Source organism: Panthera onca, chromosome D4, assembly GCF_046562875.1.
Source record: "Panthera onca isolate mPanOnc1 chromosome D4, mPanOnc1 haplotype 2, whole genome shotgun sequence".
Lineage (NCBI taxonomy): Eukaryota > Metazoa > Chordata > Mammalia > Carnivora > Felidae > Panthera > Panthera onca.
In genome coordinates this window covers 1365306-1377417 of record NC_138351.1, presented here as the reverse complement: position 1 = coordinate 1377417, position 12112 = coordinate 1365306, and the positions used below count along the sequence as shown (strand labels likewise).

Genomic DNA, 12112 nt, shown 5'->3' with positions numbered 1-12112 from the left:
AGACCCCACAAAAAAGGAGAATTATAGGCCAATATCCCTAATGAACATGGATGCAAAAATTCTCAACAAGATACTAGCAAATTGAATTCAACAGTATATAAAAAGAATTATTCACCATGATCAAGTGGGATTCATTCCTGTGCTGTAGGGCTGGTTCAATATTCACATGTGATACATCACAATAAAAGAAAAGAACCATATGATCCTATCAATAGATGAAGAAAAAGCATTTGACAAAATACAGCATTGTTTCTTAACAAAAACCCTCAAGAAAGTTGGGATAGAAGGAACATAGCTAATCATAAAAGCCATATATGAAAAGCCCACAGCAAGTATCATCCTTAATGGGGAAAAACTGAGCGCTTTCTCCCTGAGATCAGGAACACAACAGGAATGTCCACTCTCACCACTGTTGTTTAACATAGTGCTGGAAGTCCTTGCTTCAGCCATCAGACAACAAAATGAAATAAAAGGCATCAAAATTGGCAAAGAACTCCAAAGTTTCACTTCTCGCAGACAACATGATACTCTAAATGGAAACCCAAAAGACTCCACCAAAAGCCTGCTAGAACTGATACATGAATTCAGCAAAGTCACAGCGTACAAAATCAATGAACAGAAATCGGTTGCATTTCTATACACCAATAATGAAGCAACAGAAAAAGAAATCAAAAAATGGATCCCATTTACAATTGTACCCAGAACCATAAAATACCTAAGAATAAACCTAACCAAAGATGTAAAAGATCCATATGCTGAAAACTATAGAAAACTTACAAAGGAAATTGAAGAAGACACAAAGAAATGGAAAAACATTCCATGCTCACGGATTGAAAGAATAAATACTGTTAAAATGTCAATACTACCCAAAGCAATCTATACATTCAATGCAATCCCAATCAAAATCGTACCGGCAGTCTCCTCAAAACTAGAACAACCAATCCTAAAATTTTTATGGAACCACAAAAGACCCAGAATAGCCAATTTTTCTTGAATTTTTCTTGAATAGCCTTCTTTCTTGAAGAAGAAAACCAAAGTGGGAAGCATCACAATCCCAGACTTCAGCCTTTACTGCAAAGCTGCAATCACCAAGACAGTATGGTATTGGCACAAAAACAGACACAGAGATCAGTGGAATAGAATAGAGAACCCAGAATTGGACCCACAAATGTATGGCCAACTCATCTTTGACAAAGCAGGAAAGAGTATCCAATGGAAAAAAAGTCTCTTTAGCAAATGGTGCTAGGAGAACTGGACAGCAACATGTAGAAGAACGAAACTAGGCCACTTTCTTACACCATACACAAAAATAAACTCAAAGTGGATGAAACACCTAAATGTGAGACAGGAAACCATCAAAACCCTAGGGAGAAAGCAGGCAACAACTTCTTTGACCTTAGCCGCAGCAATTTCTTGCTCAACACATCTGCAAAGGCAAGGGAATTAAAATCAAAAATTAACTATTGGGACCTCATCAAGACAAAAAGCTTCTGCACAGCAAAAGAAACAATTAAGAAAACTAAAAGGCAACTGATGGAATGGGAGATATTTGCAAATGACATAACAGATAAAGGGTTAGTATCCAAAATCTATAAAGAACTTACCAAACTCCACACCCGAAAAACAAATAATCCAGTAAAGAAATGGGCAGAAGACATGAATAGACACTTTTCCAAAGAAGATATCCAGATGGCCAAGAGACACATGAAAAGATGCTCAAGGGGCCCCTGGGTGGCTCAGTCAGTTAAACATCCGACTTCGGCTCAGGTCATGGTCTCACAGTCCGTGAGTTCGAGCCCCGCGTCGGGCTCTGTGTTGACAGCTCGGAGCCTGGAGCCTGCTTCACTGTGTCTTCCTCTCTCTGACCCTCCCCCATTTATGCTCTGTCTCTCTCTGTCTCAAAAATAAATAAACATTAAAAAAGTTTTTTTTAAAAAGAAAAGATGCTCAGTATCACTCATCATCAGGGAGATACAAATTAAAACCACACTGAGATACCACCTTATACCGACTGGTCAGAATGGCTAAAATGAACAAATCAGGAAACAACAGATGCTGGTGAGGATGTGGAGAAACAGGAACTCTCTTGGACTGTTGGTGGGAATGCAAACTGGTGCAGCCGCTCTGGAAAACAGTGTGGAGGTTCCTCAAAAAATTAAAAACAGAACTACCCTACAACCCAGCAATAGCACTACTAAGAATTTATCCAAAGGATACAGGAGAGCTGACTCATGGGGGCACATTTACCCCAATGTTTATAGCAGTGCTTTCAACAATAAGCAAATTATGGAAAGAGCCTAAATGTCCATCAACTGAATGGATAAATAAGATGTGGTTTATATATACAATAGAATACTACTTGGTAATGAGAAAGAATGAAATCCTGCCATTTGCAGCAACGTGGATGGAAACTGGAAGGTATTATGCTGAGTGAAATAAGTCAGTCAAAGACAGATATATCATATGTTTTCACTCATATGTGGATCTTGAGAAACTTAACAGAAGACCATGGGGGAAGAGAAGGGGGAAAAAATAGTTACAGAGAGGGAAGGAGGCAAACCATAAAAGACTCTTAAATACAGAGAACAAACTGAGGGTTGACGGAGGGGTGGGAGAGAGGGGAAAATGGGTGATGGGTATTGAGGAGGGCACTTGTTGGGATGAGCACTGGGTGTTATATGTAAGTGATGAACCACGGGAATCTACCCCAAAAACCAAGAGCACTCTTTACACACTATATGTTAGCCAATTTGACAATAAATTATATTTAAAAAAAAGTTTTACATACTATTAAAAAAATAAAATTTACATACTATTAAAAAAATACATATGTCTCCATGGCATAAATGTAAACAGTATATTGACATACACCGGATGACATTCCATTACATACACTGTTATCAGTTATTAAAATAATCTCACATTAAAAAAAAAAAGAAAAGAAAAAAGTTCATATCACAAGGAAAAAAACTTGTAACTGTGTATGGATGTTAACTAGATTTAGCGTGGTGATCATTTTGCAATATGTACAAATATCAAATTATATTGTACACGTGAAATTAACATAATGTTATATACAATTACACCTCAAAAGAAACTAAAATAGCAGTTGGAGACTTCAATACCCCAACTTACAATAATGGGTAGAACTAGACAAAGGATAGGTAAGGAAACAGAGTAGTGAAAACAACACAATAAACCAGTTAGATCTAATAGACATATACAGAACCTTCTACCCAACAACAGACAGACCTAACAGACATATATAAATTCTCAAATGCACATGGGCCATTTTCCAAGATATTGGACAACAAATTAAGTCTCAATGTATTTTTTTTTTTTTATTTTAGAGAGAGCAAGTGAGCATGGGAGAAGAGCAGAGGGAGAAAAGAAGACAGGGATAGAGAGAGAGAAATTCTTAAGCAGGCTCCATGCCACAGAGAGGAGCCCAATGAGGGGTTCGATCCCACAACCCTGGGATCATGACCTGTGCCAAAATCAAGAGTCAAATGCTCAACGGACTGAGCCACCAAGGCATTCCAAGTCTCTATGTATTTTAAAACATACTTATCATATAAAGTATCTTCTCCAACCATAAAGGGATGAAATTAGATATCAGTAACAGAAGGAAAACAGAAAAGGTCACAAAATTGTGGAAATTAACACACTTTTAAACAATCAATAGATTTCAGAAGAAACCACAGGGAAATTAGAATATACTTAAAGACAAAATGAAAATACAATATACCAGAATTTAAGGGACACATCAAAAGCTGTGCTAAGGGGGACATTTACAGCTATAAATGCTTAAATTAAAAAATAAGATCTCAAATAAACAACCTAATGTTACAACTCAAGGAAATAGAAAAAGAATGAACTAAACCAAAGATAGCAAAAAGAGGAAATAATAAAGATTAGAGCAGAGAGAAATGAAATAGACAAGAGAAAATAGATGAAACCAAAAGTTGGCTCTTTGAGAGGATCAATAAAATTAACAAAACTTTAGCTAGATGGACTAAAAAACAGAATGAAAAGGGGCACCTGGCTGGCTTAAGCAGTAGAGCATGGGATTCTTGATTTTTGGAGTCATGTGTTTGAGCCTCACACCAGGCACAGAGTTTACTTAAAAACAAAACAAAACAAAAACAAAGACTCAAATTACTAAAATCAGAAATTAAAACAGGGACATTACCAATTCTACAAAAATAAAAAGTTTATGATACTATTATGAACAACTGTATGCCAATACATTGGATACTCTACCTGAAATGGCTCAAATCCTAGAAACACAAACCCTACCAAGATTAAATCCCCCAAAAATAAGAAATCTGAATAGACCAATAACTAGTGTGGTTGAATCTGTAATCAAAAAATCTCCAACAAATAAAAGCCCTGGACCCGATAACTACAAGAGTGAATTCTACCAAACATTTAACTAAAAACTAACCAATCCTTTTCAAACTTTTCCAAAAAGTTGGAGAACACTTTGTAACTTATTCTATTAGGCCAGCACAACTCTGACACCAAAGCCAGATAAAGATATTCCAAGAAAACTACAGACCAATATTACTTACGAACAATAATGTAAAAATCCTCAACAAATTAGTAGTTAATGAAATTAAGCAGCATATTAAGGGGATTACACATCATGACCACATAGGATTTATTTCTGGAATACAAGGATGGTTCAACATACAAAATTGATCAATGTAATATATCACCATTAACACAAAGAAGGGAAAAAAAGACTTGGTTATCTCACTTAATGTAGAAAAAGCATTTAATGGGGCACCCAGGAGACTCAGTTGGTTAAGCATCTGACTTCGGCTCAGGTCAAGATCTTGTGGTTCATGAGTTTTGAGCCCTTCATCAGGCTCGCTGCCGTCAGCACAGAGGTCGCTTCAGATCCTCTGTCTCCCTCGCTCTCTACCCCTCCCCCACTCATGCTCTCTCACACTCTCTCAAAATAAACTTTAAAAAAAATAGCATTTGACAAAATTCAACACACTTTAATGATAAAACAGTCAAAACCCTAGGATTAGAAGGAAATTATCTTAACATAATAAAAGCCACATATGAAGAAAGTAAGGATGTCCACTTTCACCACTTAAACATGGTTCTGGAAACTCGAGGTTGAGCAAGTGAGCAAGAAACAGAAATAAAAGGCATCCAAATTGGAAAGGAATTAAAATTATCTTTGTTTACAGATGGTATAATCTTGTATGTACAAAACCCTCAAGATTCCACAACAAAAGCATTAGAATAAATGAATTTAGCAAAGAATCAGGATACAAAATCACCATACAAAAATCAGATGCATTTCTATAACCCAACAATCTGAAAAATGTAAATTACAAAAACAATTCCATTTACAACAGCATCAAAAAGAATATTTAGGAACTAACCTTAGGAAGGAATTTGCCTTAGGAAGGTAAGACTTGTACAATGAAAACCACAAAAACATTGCTGAAAAAAAACTGATATGAATAGAAACACATCTCATGTTAATGGATTGGAAAACTTAGTATTATTAAAATGTCAATATTACCCTCAGCAATCTACAGATTCGATGCAATCCCTATCAAAGTCCCAATGAGGTTTTTTACAGAAATAAAAAAACCCATCCTAAAATTCATGTGGAATCTCAAGGGATCCCAGATAGCCAAAATAATCTTGATAAAGAACAAAACTGGAGGACTCACACTTCCTGATTTCAAAACTTAACGGAGGGGTGCCTGGGTGGCTCAGTCAGTTAAACACCTGACTTCAGCTCAGGTCAAGATCTTGTGGTGTGTGGGTTAGAATCCTGTGTCAGGCTCTGTGCTGACAGCTCAAGGCCTGGAGCTTGCTGGGGGTTCTTTGTCTCCAGCTCTCTGCCCCTCCCCCGCTCACGCTCTGAGCGTTTCTCTCTCAAAATAAATAAACGTTTCAGGGCACCTGGGTGGCTCTGTAGGTTGAGCGTCCAAATTCAGCCCAGGTCATGATCTCACAGTTTGTGGGTTTGAGCCCCACATCGGGCTCTGTGCTGACTGCTTGCTCAGAGCCTGGAGCCTGCTTCAGATTCTGTGTCTCCTTCTCTCTCTGCCCCCCCCCACCCCCCACCCCCCCCCCCCCCCGCTCACGCTTTGTCTCACTGTTGCTCAAAAATAAATAAATGCAAAAAAAATTTTTTTAAATGAATAAACGTTTAAAAAAAAAGTAAAAAAAACTTAACTGAAAGGTACAGTAATCAAAACAGTGTAGTATTGGCATAAAGACAAACAGATTGATGACTGTAATAGAATCAGAGAACCCAGAAATGAACCTTTACATATATGATCAAATGATTTTTGACAAGCTTGCCAGTAACATTCAAATAGTGCTGGAAAAACTGAACATCCACAAAAGAATGAAGTTGGACCCTTCCCTAACATATTCAAAAATTAACTCAAACACGGGGCGCCTGGGTGGCTCAGTCAGTTAAGCGGCCGACTTCGGCTCAGGTCATGATCTCGCGGTCCGTGAGTTCGGGCCCCGCGTCGGGCTCTGTGCTGACAGCTCAGAGCCTGGAGCCCGTTTCAGATTCTGTGTCTCCCTCTCTCTGACCCTCCCCCATTCATGCTCTGTCTCTCTGTCTCAAAAATAAATAAACATTAAAAAAAAAAATTAAAAAAAAAAATTAACTCAAACATCTAAATGTAAGACCTAAAACAAAACTCTTGGAAGAAAACATAGGACAAAAGCTTCATAAATCGGCTAGGGCAAGGATTTCTTGGATATAACAGCAAAGGCACAGGTAACAAAAGAAAAAATAGACAAACTGGACCTCATGAACATCTTTAAAAATTGTACAACAGGGGCGCCTGGGTGGCGCAGTCGGTTAAGCGTCCGACTTCAGCCAGGTCACGATCTCGCGGTCCGTGAGTTCGAGCCCCGCGTCAGGCTCTGGGCTGATGGCTCGGAGCCTGGAGCCTGTTTCCGATTCTGTGTCTCCCTCTCTCTCTGCCCCTCCCCCATTCATGCTCTGTCTCTCTCTGTCCCAAAAATAAATAAAAAACGTTGAAAAAAAAAAAATTAAAAAAAAAAAAAATTGTACAACATAAGACACCATCAAGACAGTAAAAAGGCAACCCACAGAATGAGAAAAGATATTTGTTAATCACATTATCTGATAAGGGTTTAATTTCCAAAATATATAAAGTACTCCTAAAGCAACAACAAAAACCAACCTGTTCAATAATGGGCACGGAAACTGGATGGACATTTCTCCAAAGAGGACATAATAATAGCTTAAGACCCAACAGTTGGCTTTTCTTATTCTAATGCAGGTGCTGAATGTGAGCTTTGACTGCAGAGGCGTCTGCTGCATCCCCTTCAATGAAGGTGACCTCCAACAGACAGACACATTGGCAAACCACAGGATGGAAGAGCCAGACTGCCTTCCCTTTGTTTTAGAGATCTTAGTTCATTTCAAAACCTGACCACTTGGGTCACTTGTTTTTTCTCTTCCTGTACTTTATATTCCTACTCTTATGTTTTAAGTTCACCAATTGAGAGTGAGTCCTTGAAACCCTATTGAAACCCTAGGCCCCCACCCTCAACCCAAATAAAAGCAGAACCCCAGTCCTGTTCTCTCATTCTCTGTCTCTGTCTCCCTCTCTGCATCAATGACCTAGTTATGTGGCTCCCGTGGCATTGCTTATGCACTCTAGAGCTTGTAAATAATATTTTTTTTTCCTTCAAAGTTTCCTAAAGGTTATTGAGGAAGGGCATCTTACAATCACAAGAACCACAAAGTTTGATCCATTTGTAACATAGGTGTGGAATGGGGAAAGTTCCCTGGGAACACTGGCTCCAGGCATTTCTATTGAATAGCATTACTACAGATGGGCTGAGACTGGCACAAAAGCACATGGCTAATAAGCACATAAAAAGATGCTCAATATCGCTAATCATTAGGGAACTGACCCCACATCTATTAGGATGGCTACTATAAAACAAAACAAAAACAACAAGAAAAAAACCCAAAACCAGGGGGAAAAAGACAATATTGGTGAGGATGTAGACAATCTGGAAACACTGTAGACTGTTGGTGGGAACGTAAAATGATGAGGGTGCGTGGGGCAAGCTGAGGCCAAAGTACAGGCTAACAGCACCACCACCCCCAAACCAGGTGGGATCTGTGTGATACTCCTCAGACACTCCTGGCTACCCAGGAACAAAGGAAAGGGGTTTAAGTGCTTGCCATGGTGATGTGGGAAACTAAGGCAAATAAAAAATTAAATTCCCCTACTGCCTACATCCCATTTACAAGTCCTTGAAATAGGCAGAGTGAACCTCCCTCTAGGAGCTCAGCTGCCTCCATGATGACACTTTGCTGGGGGCAAAAGAGAATCTTAGCTTAACATTATCCCAACCCCCAGGATCCTGTAAGTCTCCTTTAACATATAAAAATTCCTTTGGAAACTTCCTTCATGTCAACTGCCCCAAGATATATGCTAGCAATCATACTCCAGGCTTATGGCCACAGATATATATATGAAGGGTCCCGTGACTGAGGTTTTACTAAACGGTAATAAATGGCGTTTCCCTAGCAACAGCTAACCTCTCAAGGTCCTGGGAAATCTTGCTTCCCAAATTACTTAGGGAGACTTACTCTATCCCTGATACCCTCCCAAACCGCGAGTATATAATGAGTTATCTGTCACAACCCCAGTGCAGCTCTTCTGCCCATGGGTCCTGTCCCCGTGCTTTACATAAAACCACCTTTTTGCACGAAAGACGTCTTCAAGAATTCTTTTTTTGGCCATTGGCTCTGGACCACCTCACCATCACCCCAAAACTCACCATAAAATGGTACAACCACAGTGGAAACCAGTATGGGGGAGGTCCTCAAAAAATTAAAAATAGAATTACCAAAGGATCCAGCAATTCCCCTTCTTGGGACATATCTGTAGGGGTTAAGGACAGACCTCCCCCCAAGACTGTGGCAATGTGGCATATGGATCATTTTGTGCTGAAGGCACTTAAGACCCTGGAGGCTCCAGAAAAATGTTTGCCCTCCTTTAACCACACAGAAAAACTTAAATTGGGGGTCTTTCCCAGAGTAAGTGTTATTAACAGAGATAAATTTTACCTGAGTGACCCACCTATATAGTAGGGCAAACATCTAACAACCAAACATCTGCTCTTCTTATTGCCCTGTGAAGTGTATTCCTTTGCTCTGAAGTCCCAGACCCCTAGACCCTTCTCCTTAGTTCAGAATGACTTACAGACCTCATATTCCCTGGCTCTGGAATTTCCAGGTCTATGTGGAATCCTTGTACATATGCCTTTTAAATTTGATTTTCTCCTGTTAATCTGTCTAGGGTCAATTCGACTTAGTCCAGCTAGAAGGACCTTTGAAGGAAAAGGAAGTCTCCCCTCCCTCCCCGCCCCCACATATTCAAAAGAATTAAAAGCAGGGTTTCAAAGAGATATTTGTACATATGTGTTGACAGCAGCATTATTCACAATAGCTAAACTGTGGAAGTAACCCAAACGTCCATTGACAGGTAAGAGGATAAGCAAAATGTGGTATATACATACAGGAGAACGCTAGTCAGCCTGAAGAAAGAAGGAAATTCTGCATTTTGCTACAATGTGAACGAACCTTGAGGATATTGTGCTAAGTGAAATAAACCAGTCCCAAAAAGACAAATATATATGAATTCACTTGTATGAAGTACCTAGAAATGTCAAATTCATAGAGACAAGAAGAACAATGGTTGCCAAGGACTAAGGGGAGTGGGGAATGGGAAAGTTACTGCTTAATGGTTATAGTTTCAGTTTTACAAGATGAAAAGAGGGAGACAGAAGATGGTCATAGTAGCACGTTATCAACGTATGTAATACCACTGATCTGTACACTTAAAAAGCATCAAGATGGCAAATTTGGTTACATTTTAACACACACACACACAGCTTGGTACGCAGGTCCCCATCTTCCTTTTCCGCCACAGTAAAAAGAAACGTCACACCCTGGACTCATATGTAATGTTTTCCACCATCTGGACTCTTCCTAGTTTCCCAACCTTTGAGAAGGCACAGATGACATCCATAGTCTACATACTGTCCTGAGCTAATAACGACACCTTGTGGCCAGTAAAGAAATCACTCTTCCCGACAGTATGACAAGGTGCTTCTCAAACTTTTAAATATACATAAAATAGCTGGGGTGGGGTGCTTGTTAAAATGCAGATTGGCTCAGCCGGTGGGGGTAGGCCCAAAATCTCTATTTCTTTTTTTTTTTTTATATTCATTTTTTGAGAAACAGAGAGAGACAGAGCGTGAGTGGGGGAGGGGCAGAGACAGAGGGAAACACAGAATCCAAAGTAGGCTCCAGGCTCTGAGCTGTCGGCACAGAGCCCGACGTGGGGCTCGAACCCACGAACCGAGAGATCATGACCACCTGAGCTTTACTCTTCCTGAGACATCCAAGCACCCTTCTTTTTTTTTTTTTTTTTTTTTTTTAAACATCGATTTATTTATTTAGAAAAAGTGAGCACGAGAAGAAAGCAGAGAGGAGAGAGAATCCCCAACAGGGCTCTAACCCGTGACCTTAACCAACTGACCACCCAGGTGTCCCCCAAATCTGCATTTCTATGCAACTCCCAAGTACTGCTACTGCCTCCAATGCATGGAGCACCCCTGGAGCAGCAAGGGGCTTCAACACATTTACAACTTCACGTGTGGAGGAACGTGTTTGCTCCCTGGTCACCTGCCTCGCTCCACAGCTTCCTTTACTTTCAGGATCCCATCCGCCACGCCTGTGAACATTCCCTTTCGCGTTGCTCTTCCTTTCCATTTTCTACCAACCCCTGTCCAATTATCTCGGGAAAATCTCTCGGCACCTATGCCAAACCAGTCTCCAGTGAGAAAATGAAGATACTTGCTACTTTCCAGCCGCTGGTGACTTTGAGACCATAGATACGTACATAACTAACCCTTTCTCTCTTTCTTCCTTAAGCAAAGCACCTGAGCTTTGACATGACATTTCTGGGCTCCAGCCCAGCTCTTACCTCACCTCTTCCCAGCCTCAGCTTCCCTGACTTTAAAATAGGGTTGACAGAAGCACCTTCTTCGGATTGTCCCAGGCGCACACGGGGTTGTCATGGACGCACACCGGGTTGCCACAGGCGCACACCCCTCGCCCGGGACGTCGCGCCCAGCGCCGGGGTGCAGTCCGCCCTGCCCGCGGGACGCAAGGGTCCAAACGCCCCGGGGCCGCCCCCGCCCCCCTCCCGGCGGTGCTTCCCGGCCTGCGGGCACCTGACCGCCGCCCCGAGGCTACGTTCGCTCGTTTCCTTTCCGCCAACGTACTTTGCAGCCCCGTCGTTCGTCAGAGGAGCCGCCACACGACCAGGGCGAATGAAAACCTGCAGCACAGCCGTCCCAGAGGGCCCGAGGCGGGGGGCGCCGGGAAAGCACAGGGCGTGGCGCCGCCCGGGGGAGCCCCAAGACACAGGCGCGGGGACCCCCCGCTCTCGTCCGCCAGAGAACAGGGCCTCAAGGAAGGCAGCTTCCCCGCGCCGACGCTGCCCTGAGAGCGGCCTCGGCGCGGACGCCTCACCCCCCCGCCCCGCCGCGGCGGAGCCCCCGGGGTCGGGAAACGCCGCGGAGGAGACCGTCCGCCCCACGGGGCCCGCGAGGGCACGTACCGCGCTCGCGAGGTGTCTTCCCCCGGCGCCCGCGGCTCCTCGCACGCGCGCCGCAGGGCCGCGATCTCGGCTTCCAAAGCGCGGACCTCCGCTCGCCGAGCGTCCATGGCGCGGCGCCGACGGGAAGCCGCCTGAGGGACTGCGCGCCCGGTCGGGCGCTTCAAGCCTCGCGCGCTGCCGGCGCAGACCACCGCGGAGCCCGGCGGGGGAGGCGGGGGAGCGGGGCCCCGGGCCTGCCACCCGCGCGCGGGCGCGCGCAGGTTCCCGGGCTCGTGGCCGTCGCGGCGCTCCCCGCCCCCAGCTGACCCCCCGCAGTCCCGGGGCTCCGAGAGGGCGGGCGGCCTCCGGACCGAAGCCCCAGGGCGCAGCAGTCCACCCCAAGCTGGCGGACCTTGGAACAACCCGGCCGATACGTCACGGCAGAGGCGGTGCCA

The 12112-nt window shown here is 43.0% G+C and overlaps 1 protein-coding gene across 2 annotated transcripts in view; it reads right to left on the bottom strand.

Annotated features, from left to right (window-relative positions):
- CENPP (centromere protein P) overlaps window positions 1-12065 on the bottom strand; it is a 228469-nt gene extending 216404 nt beyond the window's left edge. The window contains exon 1 of one of the 2 annotated variants that reach the window (XM_078436123.2): window positions 11679-12065. In XM_078436123.2, coding sequence (XP_078292249.2) covers window positions 11679-11785 — 107 coding nt within the window. In that variant the 5' untranslated portion in view covers window positions 11786-12065. The other variant, XM_078436124.2, reaches the window with a different exon arrangement.
- Window positions 12066-12112: the final 47 nt, after the last annotated feature.